Below are 21,508 nucleotides of genomic sequence, written 5' to 3'. Positions count from 1 at the left end.
TGTGACTGAAACGGAAATAAAAATAATGACAAGGTACACCCTTCCGATAGCTCTGTCGATTATTTTGCTAGGTATCAGAATGGATGAAATGTTTTACTGAAATGGTAAAGGCAACGTCTCAGGAACTTTCGTCTCGCACTAGAAGATTTTAGACACCTCAGCAGTTTCTGATGGTCATTAGACCCTCTTTGAAATATTGCTCACATAAGTATATGGAGCTCCGCTCTCGAGCATACCCTGAGGTTTTCGAATTTAACCCAAATGAAGTCACCCGCCTGATTACAGAAAACAAGCAACTGTTATATAAATACTTTCAAGGGAGATGTTCAACTGACAGATTCTACCTCAACATATATTTATTAGAAGTACACGGTGAAATGCAGCTGCCTACTGCTTTTCGAATTATATTTTTCTATAACGAAATCCAACAAAATCGACGCAATCGATCTCGTTTACATACCATTTTGAAGAGGGATAACAACCGATGTTATCAAAACCAACGTTGATTTCTGTGTAAACACCATTTTCATCGAACGTTATTAAACCGGTTCAATGACCCAAAACTTTTTGGAAAGAGGTTTAACCTTATAAAACTGCTACACTTGATGTAATAATTCAGGAAGATGAAAATTCACTAGTATATCGAAATGTGAATTTTATTTCAATCGATGCTTAATTGAATGAGATGAAATACTACCTCACTGCTTGCATAACTTGATGAAGAAGCAGGTGGTGGGTGAAATTAGACAGGAAAATATTTAGGTTAGTCAAATATTTTTCCATTTAGTAGAACATTACTACATAGTATGAAACAAAGTCACTTTCCGCTGTCTGTCGCTATACATGCTTATATCTTCAATACTATATGCAACAGATTTGGAAGCGGGTTTTTTTTAAGAAAGAGAAATGTTTATATGTATATAACATGTATAATATCGTAGAGAAACACTGATAATTTTAAAAGTATATAATGTGATGTGTAAATAAACACATTTTTTTGCGCTTACCATTGGAAACGCTGTCTGAACTCTACGAGGCGGATCAAAAATGTACTACAGTATTGTACACCTTGAAATGATCTACAAAAAAGTCCGCGATGGTATTTGTCTGTCTGTCAGGGATACCCCACAATAACAATTTTTCATTCTAGAGAAATAATGACTTATTTACCTACGAATCGATTTCAACCAATACAACAATAATCTTTATCCAGATAAAGATATTACAGATTTAAAATGCAGGGACACAGCGCTTGCGGTGATACCGACCGGGAAGGCGGTGGCGGGTGTCTATAAATAGCGCGTCAAAAGTCGCGTTTCGCCGTGTCCTTTCGCCACACCTCTTCTCGGTATACACAACAGATGTGCTCCAGCCGGAGAACAACTTCAACAAGTTGGCGCTCTACGCGGTCGACACAGTTCTGCTGACGAGATCGACAAGCCAAGCGCAGGTCACTAAATACTTGCAGCAACATGCAGATAGATTAGAGGAATGGGCCAACATGTGGAAGATCGGTATAAACCCTGACAAGAGTCAGGCGATACTGTTTACCTGGAGGCCGGCACACCCGGAAGGAAACCTCACCTTCAACGGACAAGAGATTCTGTGGACCAACGAAGCTAGATACCTGGGAGTCACCCTAGACAAAAGATTAACATTCAGGTCTCAATTTCACTAGTTCGGACTTCCATTGTCTATTATATAAAATGATTGGAAGATGATCATGGACCAATCTTTGCCAAGATTGAAAGGACGTGCTTGAAGATCCGCCAAGACATGGAGAATACCCACAACAGAAAGTGGGGGAAGTTAGTGAGGAAACAATGCCCAAATACAGACCGAAAACAGGACAACTATGAAGCCACCAACGTCATCAACATGAGTTACCGCCCGCTCACGGGAATAGAGGAATCCTTGTTGAGGAAAGGCCTGAATTTTGCCATTACGCCAACATCTGTGCCCACTTTGGAGATAATTACTGCAGTGGAATCCACCAGTTTCCTCATTGACCAGACCGAGGCAGAAGAGTTCAGATGGAAAATTAGAGAACAGTTGGATCGAGAACCAGTTCCAACATCTAACATCAGCAAGGAAGAACGTAGAGCTCTGAACGGCCTACGTAGAGACAACACCATTAAGATCCTACCTGCAGATAAAGGAAACGCTACTGTGGTAATGGATACCGTTCTCTACGAACAGAAGATCGAAGAGGTTCTGCAGAAGGGACGATACACAAAGATCGTACGGGACCCAACTGCATCAATCGAAAGGAAGTTGTACCAGATTTTGAAAAAACACCAAGTCTATTTTTCGGACAAGGAAAGATCATGCCTAACACCGCACCACAGTAAGCCCCCTCACTTGTATGGTCTACCCAAAATCCACAAGAAGGACGTTCCGCTTAGACCGATCATCAGCTCCAGAGATTCGGCTACTCAAAACTTGTCTAGATTTTTACTTCCCTTAATACAACCATTACAAGGGAAAACATCGTCTTTTGTGAAGAATTCAAGACATTTTGTCGAACTACTAGGGTCAATTGAAGTCACACAGGAAGATCAACTAATTAGTTTCGACGTGGAAAGCCTTTACACCAACGTTCCTGTCGAAGAAGCACTCCAAATCATACAGAGAAAGCTATCCGAAGACGGGAACCTGAAAGAGAGAACGAATCTACCTATAGAAGTAATTATGGAATTACTAGGATGCTGTGTGCGAAACTGTTATTTCCAACTGAAGGACGAATTCTTTACACAAGATGAGGGACTGCCAATGGGATCGCCACTTTCACCAGTCATAGCCAACATATATATGGAGTGGTTTGAAACTCTGGCCATTGAAGAAGCCCACAAGAAACCTCGAGTCTGGTTGAGATATGTTGACGACACCTTCATAATATGGAACCATGGGAATACTGAACTAGACGCCTTTCTGAAACACATCAACAGCGTGAGACCTTCCATCACTTTCACAATGGAGAAGGAAATCCACAATGAATTGCCATTCTTAGACGTTTTGGTGAAGAGGACCGACACTAAGTGGGAAACATCTGTATACCGAAAACCCACTCATACGGGACAGTATCTGAACCACGAATCCAACCACCATCAATCGACAAAAAGAGGAATTATCAAGACTCTATTAGACCGTGCTTTTGGGCTTTGTAATACAAAGGAAGGTCTCGAGAAGGAACTAGACATCATCAAAAGTGATCTTCAGCGGAATGGATACTCCAAAGCGATGGTAGAAAAGACTTTGGCCAAAAGACAGCAGGAGCTTCGCAAGGAAGAGAAGCCGTCACAACCAGTGCTTGCACTTCCCTACATCAGAGGATTATCGGAGAGGATAAGAAGAATTGGTTCCAAGTACAACATTAGAACCTGTTTCAGATCCGGTAACACTATCCGTAGCAGCCTCACGAAAACCAGGCCCCCAAACGCGGACTGCGATTCCAAGAATTGCATTTACCGGATACCCTGTGAGTGCGGAAAATCCTATATTGGTGAAACTAAGAGGCCATTGAATATTCGCATTGCCGAGCACAAGAAGCACACACAGCGAGGAGAAACCAGCAAATCAGGAATAGCAGACCATGTTTGGACCCATCAACACAACATCGAGTGGTCCCAAGCTGAGATCTTGCACAGAGAGGAACATTGGTTCAGGAGAAAATTTAAGGAAGCCGCATACATGTTGTCCAACAACGTATTCAGCCAGGCCAGCGTAGATATACGAAACATATGGAAACCCATCATCAAACGAGAAATGACCAACTCCCGCCAAATCGGTCATCTCTCACGAAATCAGTGAAGCGGAAAATGGAAAGTAGAGAAAGTGAAAGTATTTCAACGACCTATAAAATAGTCATCTCTCGGAGGAATCAGTCCAGTCATCACCCGAAGACGATTGTAGATACCAACAATCGAAACGTCGTGAACTAACGTGACTTGGAATCTCTACACTTTTTTATTTTTATTATTTTCTTTTTTGCATTCCTTTAATTTTTATTTATTCAATTATTATATTTTTACTTGTAGGTTATTTTACTATCATTTCATTTCAGGTTTATTGTTGCTTAATATGATTGTTATTTTCAACTATTCTTTTTTAATTTTTCTTTTTTTACTTGTTTCAGGGATTTCAAATCATTTTATATAATAGACAATGGAAGTCCGAACTAGTGAAATTCATCACGAAACATTGTCAATCACCTTCAAACAAATTCAGGTCTCACGTACGATAGACAATAGGAATGGCGAGATCTGCCCGACAAAACCTATTACCAATAATAGGTCAAAGAAGCAACATGGGACTGAAAGTGAAGCTACTGATGATGAAGACCGTACTATTACCAATAATCCTTTACGCCTGCACTGGCCTGGGGCCAGTGCGCAGCGACATACAGAAGACAGATCCAGTCTTTTTTGGGAAAATAAAAATATAACCCCTTCAAACGCTTCAAGATGTACCTGATAGGTACATATTCCGGGATCTAGACCTGAACATATATTACGTAGATGCATATATGATACAACACGTAGAAGACGCGTTTGACAGAATTCGAGCGCAATGACAATCCAGCGATACGCGATCTACACAATGCATCAAACAGGGATGACCCCAGATTCCGAGAGAGAGAGATCAACATAGAAGGCCTACCAAGCAGAACCAACGTCCATGTCCGAGAGTCGCTGCCAGGCTGCTCTGGTAAGTAAACATTTTTTTAACAAATAACAAACACTTACTTTTCGGGTTCAACGAGAAACACTCGACCGCGATCTCTTTTTAAACAATAGTCTCCGGTTAGTTTTTGGGGACCCCATGCAAAAGTTCAGTTAGGAAAGCCAAGGCAAAACAAAACATTACAGTCATTAGAAAGCAAAAGCACCTAACGGCTGTCTTTCGACCGAAGAAGGTCAGATGTCAATCTTGCTGAAGTGCCTATCAGCAAGGATTGAGGACCGCTCATGTAAGAGCGGGGGGATGGAATGGCATATTCTCAACCCGGGATGGGGGCATGGGGGTGCTTCGCCGTATAGCACTTTATGATTAGTAGCGATCGCACGCGTTCAAGTGTATATTTGGTATCGGCATTGCACGCGTGCAATGCCGAATTGTAAGTTTAGACTCGAAGAAGAGATATTTGATATCATTTTAGAAAAAGTGAAATGAGGAGTCTTGGAGCAATTACTTTTCTACTTTTTACCTGAATATACGGCGTCACTCATACGAAAGTCGATATAATATAGTCCAAGGTAAAAATATTCCTGCCAACACGAAAGTTTTCCATTTTATACCTAGTGAAAAAAAATCTGAAGAAACATATGACAAATTTACGAACAGTTAATTAGTTAATTAAATGGGTTAAGTTGGCTACAATGGCAGCTAGGAAATTTTATTCGAGTACGAGTACTAGTAACTACTATAATTATTATTATGTATAGTTCTAAACTGCATATAATAATGACAGGACAAACAATTTCGCTTTCCGCTTCGATAAGTTTGTTGGGGTTAAAATGGACACGAATATGTGTTGCCACAATAATGTCGCTGGAATGGCAAAAGCTGTTTCTCAAAAGCATGGAACACTGTTCCGAACCAGAAAACTGTACACAAGTCAGCAACTTTTGATTTTTTATAAAGTTCAGATTAGACCTTCCTTGGCTGCTGGATTCTATCCGGAAAAGAGCCATCCGCCTGATTGGAGACGCGAACATCACTGACAACCTTGATAGTCTGGGTCTGGAACATCAAAGAAAGGTTGGGGATTTGTCTCTCTTCTACAGATACTTTTACGGGAAGTCTTCAAGTGACTTGGCACATTTGATTCTATCAAGAGCGTTACATATCAGAAATACGCGACGGACTGTGGCTGCTCATCGTTTTAAGTACAACTCAGTACACCTCGAACTTTACTGTTAAAGAACTCTTTCATTTGTAAAACTGCGTTCATGTGAAATAACCGTTTTTCCAAATCAAATGGATTTAATCTTCAGCGATTTAAATCCAATGTGAATCGCTTTTTTCGCATAGGCACCGCTTTTAGAGCGCCTGAAGGATTTTCCTGTTGTGCTTGTGTTTTGTTCTTAAAAAACCATTATTTTATTGCTGGGGGCAGAAAATGTCAAAAAGTGAAAAGCTCTAACTTTCTGCCCCATAAGTTCCACGGTAAAATATTTTATCTTGCACAACAATTCGAATTTTTTCCTACTGGCCTAAACTTGGGCTGTTATCGTTCGACCTCGCAGTGAGAGGGTTGTTTGATTAGGTTAACTAAATTCAGTTCGCTTCACTCTTTTTCGTCGATTTTGCGGCTTTAGCAAACACCGGGAAGGCGATTGAATAGCTGTGCAATCTTCATTCAGTAATTAGAATGCATTTTGGAGTATGTTTGCATATTCGAATGTTCAAGTGATTTTAACGGCGCCTCTTTGAAGTCGCTTCACACGAGATTTATTTCAAAATAATATTTATTGGTAATTCATGAAATCATTCGGAAACAGCAGTCAGTATTGAATTCAGTGTAAAATGAAAAGCCAAACATTCCTGAACTATGAAAATGAATTATGAGGTTTGCAAGCAGCTTGTAGGCTTCTAACAAATGCTCTGAAAATGCGATATGGACAATAATTGAAGCAAGTAGGTATATCAGAACGGGACACCAATTAGGAGATCAGGAAAGTAACTGAGCCAATCAGCAAATCCCCTAAAAAAATGTGAATTTGCAAGAAATCGTTGATTTCGTAAGATGTTTTATTATGGATAAATAAGGCAAAATTTCAATATAATGTGAATTACAAACACCTTTATCTTTACTTTTATCTTTATATCTACCTTCAACTTTACCTTTACCTTGTCTTTACCTTATTTGTCACATGTTATCAAGTGTTTTTGTTTTTTTCATCACATAGATAAATTGAATTCACGACGTAAATATAATATATTGAATACGGTAGGGAGCGTCGAAAGAATTCTAGAATGTATAATTCAGGGAAAGTGGTTGACAAAAAAAAAGGCAGATCCCTTTGGTCACCTTGTTGGAAGGATCTGATATCCCTGGATTTTTTTCGGGCTTCTCTTGTCTGTGTGCCACCAGAGGTGACAAAATGACTATAATGAATCGTTATTATTGAACATCTTATATAAAAATTCCAGAATATTAAATCATCATATCTTAATTGGATTGAAACTGAATCATTGCTGAGACATAAATGATTTTAGCAAATTTCCCATAACCTCTGAGATCTGTGCAACAAAGAAATTATGGATCGAATAAGGAACATTTTTCAGAAGATAAAACTTTTTAGGAAACAGCTTTCAATTTTCTACTGCTCTAACTTTATATAAACAATGTGAGAATCTTCCCAAGAAATGAATAAAATATGAATGCTTATAACGGGTGCTTTTTTAAGAGGTAAAGGATTTGATTTTTAAACAACACACAAAATTTGAAAAAATTGATGGAATCCATTGGAATCGATAGAACGATCAATATAATTTAATGTTTGAAGATGATTTCATGCAAATGTTGTCCGCGGCTCCGTTTTAGATGACCCATGCGCAAGGTCCAATTTTAGCACACTCTCTCTAACATATCGACCGGGATTTCACGTATAAATGCTTCAATATTTGCTTCCAGAGCGTCAGTCATTCCTGGTTTATCCCTGTAGACATGAGCCTTAACATGACCCCACAAGAAATAATCCAAAGGCGTTAAATCACACGATCTAGGCGGGCCCCAAACGTGAGATAAACTGTTCACCGAAGGCGGCTCTTAATTGGACCATTGTTTCGCGTGCCGTGTGGCATGTGGCACCGTCTTGTTGAAACCGCATGTCAGGCATGTCCCATTCTTTCATTTTGGGCAACAAAAAGTCGTCAATCATCACACGGTAGCGCTCGCCATTCACAGTAACGTTCCTGCCGTTGCCGTCTTTGAAGAAGTACGGCCCGATGATGCCCCCGACCCATAATCCACACCAAACAGTGACTTTTTCGGGATGCATCAATAGCTCTTGCTATGCTTGTGGGTGGTATTCACTCCAGATGCGGCAATTTTGCTTGTTAACGTATCTATTCCACCAGAAATGGGCCTCGTCGCTGAACACAATTTTTCGATAAAAATGTGGATCTTCCTTCAACTTTGCCAGCGCCCATTCACCAAATGTTAGACGTTGTAGGAGGTCGTGTGGCTTTAATTTTTGCACCAGCTGTATCTTATAAGTTTTTACACACAAATCCTTTTGCAAAATTTTCCATGTAGTGAAGTAACAGAGGCCCAATTGCTGCGAACGGCGGCGAATCGACATTTCACGGTCATCACAAACACTGATGTACACAGCAGCAATATTTTCTTCGGTCCTGACTCTACGTATGCGTGTTGGTGGTTTAATATCCAATAATGTAAACTGGGTTGTAAATCGATTCATGGTTGAATTATAGACCAAACTGAACAAGTTTGACAATGACACAAGACACGATTCACGCGTGATCTGTCAAAAACAGTGTTGCCAAAAAGATACCAGCAAAAAAATCACTCATTATTTCAGATACAAACGGAAAGACAAAGCTACTTCGAAACTTCTTCAAGATATATGAACATTGAATCACACGAAAATCTGCTTTTACTATTCAGTGGGCATTCCAAACATTTGAATGTTACTTTCTTCCTTCAAGTTCCCTACAATTTTTTTGTTCAAAAATGGAGAAATACAAAGCTAAAGTATTTTTACAAAAATCATGAAGTGAGTTCAGTAAAAACTATGATTTCTTCACCAAAAGTAAGGCTGAATTTGAAATTGGAAAGTAGTTATTTCAACTTGACTCTTCTGAAGTTTATGTGAGACAAATGCTGATGATTCAAACATCTTCATGAAGATAATTCATTGATATTCCTCAATTGTTTCGTGATCTATTTGCATCTCACCTGGAATTCAATTTAGGTTAGGAAAATTAACAACCATTTTCTACGACCCATATGATAATTCAATTCGAATTACAATTATGTATATCCTTACCGGGCTTACACGGTCTATCTATGGCGTATTGATTACAAACTAGATTGTCGGATACATTAACGCAAATGTAGCAGGTGACGGCATATTTGTCGAAATCCGGCAAATCCGAGTTGGAGTCTACGAAGTTAGCGGCTAGATTTTTCTCTTCCATCGCAGTGTTTGTCATGAAAATACAGCTGATAAGCATACTCAGTCTGAACATCACAATCTGAAACAAAAGAAAAATTGGTGAGTATTTGTTTATGATTAAGAGAAAATGAGATTTTGAACAAAATTAATTTTTTTTTGGAGATATCAGTTTTTATGAAATTTTTATGGAGATTTTCCCCTTTTACAGTTGAAAAAAATAAATAAAAATTACAAAGGAAAACTTTATACAGGTGTAGAAAGTGTAAAATTCTTGTTCACACGAATACGTTACTGCGTAAATTATTTGTATTTTATACTCAAAGGAAAATTCGCTGTTTATCAGTAACTTGCATTTGATCCTTTTTCTGATACAAATTATTGTTTGAAGTTTCGGTGGCTAAAAACCATCTCCGTCTTCAGAACTGAAAAAATCAATTACATCAAAGACACAAAATTAACGTAATCAAAATTGTTTTGAAATCTGACTGATACTATCGAGTAGAATGATTGCCAATGAACCATTCGCTACCAGGCGTAAGCTTGAAGAATCAGCTAATATTCTGATATAATAATAGTAATTGAAAGGAAATTGATAATTATAATGAATGATTTACATCCCATACAACATAAATAAGGGAGAAACCCCAGCCACTCTCCTTACTGTACTGGCACCCTACTAAAAAAATGCTAATGGACTCGCAGCAGTGTTCTGTTTACTTTTTAACTTGTCATCTGTATCTGTAGAGTAGGGAGGGTGAGTATAAGCCCACAGCACTTAGGCCACATGTGACCCATTGTCACATGTGACCTCCCAAGGAGTTGTCCTCCTAGGTGATCGTCCATCCTGTCCTTTTCAGGAAGGTGGAAAGGTCACTGGGAGACATCTCCTTTATATCGGCAGGTGTAGGCCAAGACTCGCCGAACACACCTCTTATTGACGATAACTGCGGGCACTCGCATAGGACATGCCTGACAGTCTCATCTTCCTGTTCACACATCCTGCAGAGGTGTGTCCATTAGCCTCATATTATGGAGGTGTTTCCTTAGTTGACAGTGGCCAGTTAGAAATCCTACTGTTAGTGTAGACTTTTCCTGGTCATCGCCAGATATTTTTTCGGCGACAGCTTCCCAGGGTCGCCAAGGGTGATCCTGGCAAGATTGCATCCTTTGATTCCATCCCATCTCTTTAGGGATTGAGCATGGGTGACATATTTGGCTAGTTCCGCAATTGTCGAAGTCATCAGGCCGTAGGTGCCACTGGGTCCTAAAATTCTTAGTCCAGCCGCTTCCTTGGCTGAAGAGTAGGCAATGCGATTACCTTTACTCCTGTCGTTCCCTTTAACCCACCTCAGGATAATGTTATTATCTACCGAGGCTTTGGCTAAATCTTGGTGGCACTCTAGTACTAGCCCTGAGGTAATACGTTTTCTGTTGTGTTATGAAGAAAGGCTTCCTGTTCTTTTTACAGGACTGCTCCAGTTCAACCTGTTCCCCCAAAAAATAGGAAAATAACAGTAGACCAGTGATATCGAAAATCATGGAGAAAGCTGTTCATCAATACATTCTCATCTGGAATGCCTCCACATCTTAAGTGATCATCAGTATGGTTTCCGTAAGCAAAAATCAACAGGTAAGTACAATATGTCATCTACTTTTGGAACTATAGAATCGTGAAACATTGAGAGTCTCGAACTTCCAAGACATATGGCCGTTTCTGGCATGAAGGTTAACTAATGGAACTTCGTTGTGGCTTGCCTGATCGTCTTTGTTAGTGGATTAAACGTTCCTGACAAGTATGTGTCCATAGATGTAGACCACAAATAAAATATAAAACGTTGACGCATCACTACATAGTATGAAATAAAGTAGCTGCGGTGTTGATTTGTATCTTGTTCCGTTCCAATGACTGATACGGTCAGAACTCGCAAATACTACCGGAAACAAGTTGTGTTATCTAGCGATAAGACGAACACGTACGGTGTTATTGGCTATTGTCTCATATGGATACGCGCCCATAAGTCGAACCACCATTGCATGCGGTGTTACTTCGTACCTCGTTCAATTTCGTTAAGGTCGAAACTCAAAATGTTTATGCGAGAGAATCGTATCATTTCACAATATAGTCCGAGTATGTATGGTGTTACATTATACGATACGTCATATCGATACGCGCTATTTCAGACATGCCCGTACATCAAAGAAAGCAACATAGACGTCTCAAGCAAATAGCACTGCAAGTTATCCACAAAGTTACTGAGATATTTCTACCCGTTATGCCCCTTAAAGACGCCGCTAAGGAGCCATTGAAATAGTGACTTGCAAAAAATAACTGGGGGTATAAATATAAATTTTCCATTGATATATTCTGTATGTTGCGAAGAAAATTAAAAAATTGTAAAAACTAATTTTGTTTGAATATCTTATTTTGAGAAGAACAATTTATATTGGCAGATCAAGATCTTCAGATGATGTGGTGCTGCAGGTTTTTCCGGGTTTTCCTGCAGCAGAAAAAGCAAATGCGCCATTGGAATCAATGAAGTCGCCCCGGAGCGCCAATTAATTTTTGTTGTTGTTTTATAATTTCATGATTTGTATTTTAGAATTATTGAAATAACAGTTATTAGTATATTACTACCAACATAATTTTTTATTTAGGATTGTTACCTTCTACCGATCGGTACTATTGATGGGTGCAGGGTGTCTGTTGTCGGTATAATTCAAATGAATATTTATTCATACCACTTTCAAAAAAACAATGTTTTCATCAATCCCTTCCATCTAAATATTTATTTGTTGGAGAATGTCTTGGTTACTATTGGATATATTTTCACATTTATCGTAGTTGATGTATTATTTTGTTTGTTACACTTTTCTTGAAATTAAATGAAATATTTTAGAGTAGAATGAAATAAAGAATGCATTAGATCAAATTAAAATTAGTACCTCAATTATTGGTTAAAACATTATTCGATAGTGTAGCAATTTTTTTGGGGAGGTCAGCTTTCAACTTTGACCTGAAACCCGATTTGTTGCTTAAATTTTTATCGAGGTATCCAATTCGTTAAATATTTCAGCAATGGCTTCATTCCCAAGACTTGCGTGATTGAACTGGGTCAAATTGAGTTACGTAATAAGGCTTTATTTTGCCGGTTGTATATCTGTTAAAAAAATCAATTGAAATATATTTTTCCGTTAACCAGCTGTCGGAGCCCTGCGAACGAAAACTCTCATAAATCGAAACTTGTGCGAGCTAACTACTAACGAGGTCTTACCTTCTGAAGTGTGATTCCTAACACGGGTTGGACGATATAGGGAGTGAAAATCGATCGTCCGTTGTTTTGTGTTCGAACCACCGGTTCACACAGCGGTCGATTGAGTGAGTGGAGTGAACCAAAATCAAAATCAAAATGCTTTAAGTGAAGATTATGGTTACAAACCCTAATAAAAATTTATTTACAAAAACAAACATTGTCCCACATACGGAAGGAGGTTTAGGGAAGGAAGAGGGATAGGGGGAAACGGCAGGTGGATGACTATTTTGTTGAGCCTAACAAGACGGTACAAGACACGCCGTCACATGGTCCCACGATTGGACTGTGGAAGGCTCCCCCGCAGATGTTAACGGGTAGCTCTTCGCTCAACAGATTTTTGCTTTAGCCACCACCTATCTGTATCGGTGGAGTAGGGAGGGTGAGTGTAGGCCCACAGCACTTAGGCCACAATTAACCCTTTGTACATCCTCCCAAGGAGTTGTCCTCCTAGATCATCGTCCATGCTGTCCTTTCCAGGAAGGTGGACAGATCTCTGGGAGACATTTCCTTTATATCGGCAGGTGTAGGCCAAGACTCGCCGAACACACACTCTCTTATTGACGATAACTCTAGGCATTCGCATATAACATGCCTGACCGTTTTATCTTTCTGTTCACACATCCTGTATAGAGGTGTGTTCACTAGCACCATATTGTGAAGGTGTTTTCTTAGTTAACAGTGGCCAGTCAGAAATCCTACTGTTAGGCGTAGATTTTTCCTGGTCATCGCCAGATATTTCTTCGGCGCCAGCTTTCCAGGGTCGTCCAGGGTGATTCTGGGAAGATTGCATCCTTTGAATTGATCACATCTCTTTAGGGATTGAGCATGGATGTGACGTTTGGCTAGTTCCACAATTGTCGAAGTCATCAGGCCGTAGGTTCCACTGGGTCCTGAAATTCTTGGTCCAGTCGCTTCCTTGGCTGAAGAGTCTGCAATGCGATTACCTTTACTCCTGTCGTGCCCTTTAACCCACCTCAGAATAATGTTATGATCTCCCGAGGCCTTGGCTGAATCTTGGTGGCACTCTAGTACTAGCCCTAAGGTAACATGTTGTCTGTTCATGGCTAATAGGGCTTGTCTGCTATCAGTGCAGATTTAGCCTCCGCCTATGACGTCATAACCTCCGCCTATGACGTCTCTCTTCCTGCTGAGCTCACGCGAGAGTTCTCCTTGTGTCGCGATTTCGATATTACTTTATCTCATTTAACCTATGTAAGCTTATGTTAGTTGTCCGAAACCTGCTGGAAAAAGTTCATGAAACAAAACAGGTAAGAGTAATTTCGCTATCACGCTACAGCGTAAATTATCTTATCCAATTTTTCCATGGACTTGGCGTGATCTTGTTCTCTCCATTCGTGGAAGATATCCAATTAATCATAGATCAGCCCGTGTTCACGGGGTTGATTATGATAACTCCTCATACCCGTGACGTCCCTCGTCAGAGGATTTTTCGGCAGGAAGAACTTGAAGAATTTCTGAGACAAGCCTCTTGATATGTTCAGTGACTGTCTAGTGGAGCAAACCACCCACGTCAACCCAACCGGCTACCGGCATCGTCCCCGTCCAGTTCCTCAGTTCCACTGATTGAAAATTTTCTCATGAATAGAAGATCCGAATTCATTTTATCTTCACTTAGCGAAACATATTTCCAATAAGGGATAAATTTATGGAACTGATGGAAGACGCTGTTCATGTGAAATAGAAGCCATTCATGTCTGAGCCTCGCACATTTCATTTCTCGAATTACGATTTTCCATGGAAATATTCGAAGCGCGTTGGCGACAAATTCATACGAAATTCATCTTTACGATCCGCAAATGCAAATGATATAGAAACTTTAGACAGCGTTGAACTAAGACAATCATTAGATATAATCCTTTATTTGAGACTTTAATCCGATTTACCCAATTTCGGGTCTATTTGGGAAAACGGAATATAGATATAACGTGAGTTTCAGTGAATTGTTATCTGAAATAATTGATCTCATTAGGTAACAGGTATGTTTTGGAGTATTGTTAGGTTTTCATTTTTTATAAATTTATAAGTGGCACGCATCAAAATCAATACCGTTCACACAGGAGTAACCTAGGAAAATTATAACGAGAAAATTGCCAATACAAGCTCAGATATAATCCTCTATTTGAAGCTTTAGCATCGACGACTGACTGACGAGCTGTGTTATCGCGCCACTTTCAAATCAGTTTAAATCAATTAGAAATGCACCTTCAATCAATTCCACTATTTCCGCCAATCATGGTGCAGATTGGGGATATAAATTGAATCTAAGTTTTGTAGCGGGAGAACAGGCAATAGTTATGGGAAGAACGACATCCCACGACATCTCGGGCTATGAAAGTGGCTGGCAAGTGCGGGTAAAGTACCTCGGTCTTCTAATACACCGTAGGCTCACTTGGACCCCGCACTTCGAAAACGTGAAGGCAAAGATTGAGAAACAGATCAGAGGTATGTACCCTCTGATTAATAGAAAATCTAGATTAAGCCTCAAAAACAAAATAACGATCTATAACACAATGTTAAAGCCTATCAGTATGTAAACTTCAGGCGTTTGGGTACATGGGGCTCCGACGAATCTCTCCATTTTGGAGGTATGCCAAAATAAGTTGATACGGATGATGGTGAACGCTCCGTGGTTCATGGGGGATGAAGCCAACCGCATAAATCTGTCTTCCATTCAGTAGTCCATTAAGTCGAGGAATCGGCGAGTTTTTGATAGCCAACCCTCCCTAACGCTCCCGAAATAGAAGGCCCGAGACTCTGTCGAATGAGGCCCTCATATGGTCTGTTAACGGATGAACAATTTTCTCACCTAATCACTCCAGCTAGGTGGGGTACACCGTGAAGGGCGGTACGGATGTCTGAGGAGCTTCATACTGTCATCAATCCCCAGTCAGTTGTGTCTCGTTTTGTCCACCTGACTTAAAATAAAACCCTCTTTTCACATTACACGATTTACCGCGTGCGGGAAAAAATCGCCCGATTTTTAATAGTGGTTTGCTACTTTTCACATTGAACGATTTACAATCGTACATTTTTATCAGTTCACTGGAAAATGTGGTCTGGTTAAGTTATAACAATGGATCGTGAACAAGTTATTGCGTTATGGATACTGTATCGGCATCGGAAAAGACAAAGGCGCAATCGCCTTCACTGGATTCACCCAATTAATCAGAGAGAGGAAGTCGGGATGTTCCACACATTATTTAAAGATCTTAGAAACGATGACCAAAAGTTTTTCAACTACTTTCGTATGTCAGTTCGCTCCTTTGACGAGTTACATGGGAAACTGAAGAGTGTTCTTCAACGACAAAACACGCAGTTCAGAAACTGTATACAACCTGTTGAAACGCTGGCAATATGTTTAAGGTAAGCATTGAAATACAGCTTTGTTATTATACCGTTGTTTGAATGAAAATGCCATTGAAGTTAATAGTACATTTAAGTTTTGCGTTTTAAGTGACAAATTTTTTTATCATATTTTGCTTCCGAGTCTACCCGGGGTAGCGGAAGCCTTGTTATCACTTTCCGGAGGTGAAAAAAAATAAATAAATAAAATATAATATAACCTTTTGAATAAGCAAATATACTTTATTTAATTTAAATCAGAATATATCAGAAATATATCAAAATATATCAGAAATCGAGGAATCTTGTGAAGGAGAAATAGACGGACTATTCTCAATTTCAGTTTGTGAAGAGTCGCTGTAACAAAATCCCTGTAGGTACTGAGGTGCGGATGATGTATCCGGTTTGGATTGTGAACCTGATTGTTTAGGCGTTGATTGCTGCGGTGGCCTTGATTGATTTTGCTGTTCACGTTCATATTGAGACAAGTGAAGTTGTTGTACGCTATTTTGAACGTTGCCAGAAAAACTAGGATTTGCATATTGTTGAGGTTTAAATAGAGGTTGATGAACATGGACATATGCTTGCGGTTGGTTAACGGGAGATGGCTGAAGCATGTACTGAGGAGGTAGTTGATAAGATGGCACGGAAGAGGGGTACTTTGATTGAGGATGAGTAGTTTCCTTTGGTTTGTTTATGTTTTCTATTACATTTAACACTCCCACTTGAAATTGAAGGAATTCACTGTTGGAATAGTTTGTCAAATGAGGCATTAAAACCCTTTCAGACCCGGCGTCCATTATAATGGACATACATTTCATTATTTACAATACGGACAGACAATAATTTATTTAATTGTCTGAAGTCTCGACTACGCTACTGTATCCTTTATTAGTTTAAATTAAGCACGCAGCACCATCTATGAATGTTTTTGTGAAATATATGATGATTATAATACGACAGTTATCATGGCGGGAACATCACGCTCCACCAAAGGTAAGTAAAATTCGATTTTTTGGCGCTTTTTTGAATTTTTTCACCTAAAAACGTTCCATAGAGATAGATGAATGTGTATAAAATAGGTTTTGATGATTTCCGAGTGTCCAGCTATAGAATAGACATTATTAGAGCTTTATACGTGTTATTGTCCATTAGAATGGACATCTGGTCTAAAGTACAATATTTTTTCAGCTTTCTTTGATCCTGAAAATCCAAAGGATGCAGATATATTATTATCACTTTTGGATGATGACGATCTGGAAAAAGAATGCGAGAAGGTTTTGAGCTCTTTAGGTCATTTTTCCGACACCGAAGCTGACAGTGACCAGGAAATTGAAACAACGTTCAATGACATACCAGCTATTTCAAGGGTGGTAGGAAGCGATATTGAGCTTATACCCGATACAATTGCGTTACCAGAAAGAGAACAGAACGAGAGCAGCAAAAAAATGAAAGTTTCCAAGAAATTGGATATAAACTGGAAGAAAGGATCTTTTCTAAAGTACAAATTTATAACAGGAAACATAGGAACAGAAAATAATGACAATTCTGAAAACAATTTGGTAAAATATCCAATTGAATATTTTTTCGATATTTACCCGATAGTATATTTTCAAAAATGTCCGAAATGACGAACATCTACGCCCTCCAACAAGGTAAACACTTCAAACCAGGCGATACTGAAGAAATAAAAAGTCTTTTTGACCTACACGTTATGATGTCTTGTCTGAGATACCCAAGGGTACGCATGTACTGGGATAAAACGCTGCGACAGAGTTTTTTTTATGACACCATGAGCAGAGACCGTTTTTTCCAACTGCGTACTAACCTACATGTTGTCAATAATTCAGAAAGACCAGCTAGCAACGACGATAGAATGTTCAAAGTAAGACCTTTATTTGATAGCATTAGAAAAAGATGTCTTGAGCTGGAATTGGAAAAAAATATGTGTGTTGATGAGCAAATGGTACCATTTACTGGAAAACTCTCTATTATACAATACGTAAAAGGTAAACCTTGCTCGTGGGGTATAAAAATATTTGTATTGTGTGGTAGCAGTGGTCTTGCTTATGACTTTGTTATCTATCAGGGATCTACAACCGAACTTGACAAACAAATGGACTCTACGCATGATATTTCATGCAGTAGATTTAGTTTGCACTAACAGCTGATTAGAGTATAAAAAAGACGCTCAAGCTATGGGTGTAGCCAAAAATGAAATAATGGATTCCTTACACTTCAAAATGCGGATAGCAGAGTGTTTGATGAGGCAAAATCGTCCTGTAAATCTGAAAAGAAAAGTTTGGCGACCTTCTTCCAGTCCACCAGTTTCCCCTGTCCTACCCAAAAGGGGAAATACTGAAGTGAGGCCCCTACGCGAAATTCAGACAGACCACAAGGACCATATGCCAGAAATGGACCAAAATTCAGAAGTAACAAGATGCAAATATCCTGGTTATTAAGGGAAAACTCATGTTTACTGTATCAAATGTAAAATCCATCTCTGTTTTGTCAAAGATAGAAATTGTTTCAGAAATAATCACCAATAAACTATTCAATCCAATGATATCCGTATTTAGTATTGGGTCTACATGTCCATTATAATGGACATGGTTTTTTTTCTTGAAAAAATGTAGAAAAAAAATAAAAAAGTGAATAAACACCCTTATGGATCATTATTCTGTTGGAAAACCCCTAAAAATAATTTTTTTGAACTCAAACTAAAATTCGGGTCTGAAAGGGTTTTAAACTCTGAAGGAAGGACATTTTACTGCAGGTCGTTTTAGGTTCCAGAGCTTTGAGCATTTTCAACTCGACCTCATCTAGTTTCCTTCGTTTTCTTGTTCCTACGAGCTTGGATGGCAGGTTTACGTTGGTAGAAACATTAGGTTCACCAGTGGTACCTTCAGGCTCCTCATCTTCTTCGAGTGTTCCTGGTACAGTTTCTGTGTTCAAGCTGTCGACCGTATCTTTTTCGGTGTAGATCTTATTCAAAAATTGAAGTTGGTCTGAAAACACATATTTCTTACGTTTTTTAGCCTCAGATCCACTTTTTTTAGCAGATATGTCATATTATATATAATTATATAACTACAGTTAGCTTCATTTGGTCTGGTGGAAGATTCCAGGCAAGCATTTGAAATATGACAAACAATGAGCAATGAGGAATAGACACAACCTTTCGAAATTTTGACTTGTATATTTTCTGTACCAATTTTGCTGCTAGATTCAATTTTTCCTCTGCACTAATTGGAAGAAATAATATTGAGTTGAAATATATTTTTGGATAGTTTCCTAGATTACATGAGAGCTTATGATGTACTGTTTGGCAAGCAAGTTATATAAGGACATATTGTAAAATAATAGAAAGGCCAATTGTAAAATTAATTTAGGGTGGTACACTTGTATGGGTGGTATTACTGGTTACCTACCTGTATGATGTATCTGAATAGCATAAATAGCTTTAGTTTTGAGTAGTTTCTAGTTTTATCTTCCTCTTGAAGATGATCACTTGGTGATCGAAACACGTGTCGAGGTGTAAAAATAACGATTTGGTGTTGGGGAAAAAACTCCAGTAATATAAATGAGAGCTAATTATATTATCTATAATAGCTTTTACAGAAAATTCAATTAAGTTCTTAAATGACCTAAGAGGTATAGAAGTGTATCGCCGTTAGTTGAAAAAATTCTTTGAAATGAAACAAGAATTTCATAGGGTGAAGAACTTGAAACCTAAGAATATATTAGTAAAAATAGGTAAACTGACTTAATAGGTAGAATTTGAAATTTCTGGCAGAAAAGCGTCGATTGAAAACACTTTTCACATAGCAGAACAGAAATACTGTTTCTTGATGGGCGTTTTGCTAACCAAGTGTGTATCATCAGTGTTTTCAATAAATGGTAAACTGAAACTAACATCCACCTTATCTAATATAAAAGTAATTAAGCGTTATACTTTTGCTCGACCAAATATTAGGCTACATTTATCGTAAACAGTTCGAGAGGACTGCAGAAGATAATAGAAAGAAAGGACGAAAAAAGCAAACTGCCCTTCGTGGCAACTAATATTTTTGCATCAAGTAGTTACTAAGACAACTAGTGTTTTTTTTCGACCTTGGAAATTAAATACCTCGAATTAGACTACCAGATCCAACAGAAAGGACTTAAAAAATGCCATGTTGCAGAAATGTTCATCAGAACAAAAAAATTATACCCACGAATTTGTTATTTTCAATGAAAAACCTGAAAAAACTTCCTATAATTCTAAGGTAATTTTAAAAGGTTGTGAAATTATGAGTTCCCGTAATAAAAAGATAGTTTCTAATGGAAAATTATTCACTAAAACAGATTTTAAAAAAAGTGAAGGTTTTTTAATTTATGAATGGACGTTATTTAATGAAAAATAGCAACACTATCATAGCAACACTATGATTAAACAATTTTTAAAAACATTTTTATTTATAGACGCGTTTCGATAACACCATAGCTTCCTCGTAGCTTTTTTACCAAAAAAGCTACAATGTCAGAAATGAAAATGTTTGTGAAAATTTAGATAAAAATAGTGAAATAAGTATTCATAGCAAACATCGGTTACGGTTTGCACAACTGAACTTTCGAAAACAATTTAAAATCAGTTTTGATAGTAAGAAATTTATAAAAAAAATCTTTTCATTTAAACCTGTTTTGCGAATTTCTACGATATATTCCAATGATGCGATTTTATTTCCATGTCATTTTCGTAACTGTCCGACTGGAGCTCGTGAATACAACATTCATTATCCCCAATTCTGTCAGACGAATAACCAGTTATAATAGACTTATTTTGTCTTTATTAATTTGAAACACAAATTTCCCTCTCTTTGTCGTTAAGTAATTACCCTCATAAAACATTGTCACGTTGATGATCACCTCAGGCAGCGGAAAAAAGCTTTCTACCTTTTTTTTTGTAAAAACGTTAACAGGTGTGACAACATGAATACAAATAATTTTCTGATGAGATTTTTTTATGAAACGGGAATCAGAAGATGCAATGAATTTCTCACTAATTAACAATGAAGTACAGTACTTGAGTTTTGAGAATGAGGGTAGACTGGATACGGTTGAAATAATTAAGCTTTCATCGTTAATAATTTTGTTGTTCATAAACCAAATGACGATTATGATACGTGAAATTCAAATTGGTGCGGTTGGGGTCAGTTGAAACACATACAAATAAAACAATAAATACTGATGAAACATGTTTTATTTGTCATCGATCGATTTGTCATCGATACTTTTGACGAGTAGATTACAAAGAACGATAATAATTTCAGAATCAAATGAATATTGAGTATAAACTCAAAAAGAAACATTCAGCTTAGAGATTAATCAGAGTCGCAATTTTGGCAAACGTAGCTAAACAGCTTCTTTGCATTCTTTCTGAGTCCACTGCTTACACGAACTACATTGAATTCAATTTTCTCCGGATCTGCTCTCTGAATATCGTGCTAACCAAACAATACAGTAGCATTCTTCTTGTGATTCTTCCTTTTCTTTCGTCTAATCTTTTCTTAACTTGCTCAGTTTGGTCCCTTTTTTATTTTGCTTCATATTCCTTTTATATTTTTTCTTTCCTTGGTGTATCAGTATAAATAGTTGATTTTTTAGGTTTACGCCCTTCATTAAATTTTCTTGAGGGTGCTTTTGGTA

General features: G+C 38.2%; 1 protein-coding gene across 2 annotated transcripts in view; it reads right to left on the bottom strand.

Annotated features, from left to right (window-relative positions):
- The window catches only part of LOC111507662 (uncharacterized), a 395,391-nt gene that overhangs the window by 12,007 nt on the left and 361,876 nt on the right, over positions 1-21,508 (bottom strand). For both annotated transcript variants that reach the window (XM_074184510.1, XM_074184511.1), the window contains exon 2: positions 9,018-9,225. In XM_074184510.1, coding sequence (XP_074040611.1) covers positions 9,018-9,219 — 202 coding nt within the window. In that variant the 5' untranslated portion in view covers positions 9,220-9,225. The remainder of the gene's footprint in view (positions 1-9,017; positions 9,226-21,508) is intronic.

The sequence above is a fragment of the Leptinotarsa decemlineata genome, unplaced genomic scaffold, assembly GCF_025532065.1.
Source record: "Leptinotarsa decemlineata unplaced genomic scaffold, Ldec_3_MD MMD2_tig00026354_RagTag_RagTag, whole genome shotgun sequence".
Lineage (NCBI taxonomy): Eukaryota > Metazoa > Arthropoda > Insecta > Coleoptera > Chrysomelidae > Leptinotarsa > Leptinotarsa decemlineata.
Note: the sequence above shows the minus strand (reverse complement) of the source record. Positions and strands in the feature narration are given on the sequence as shown.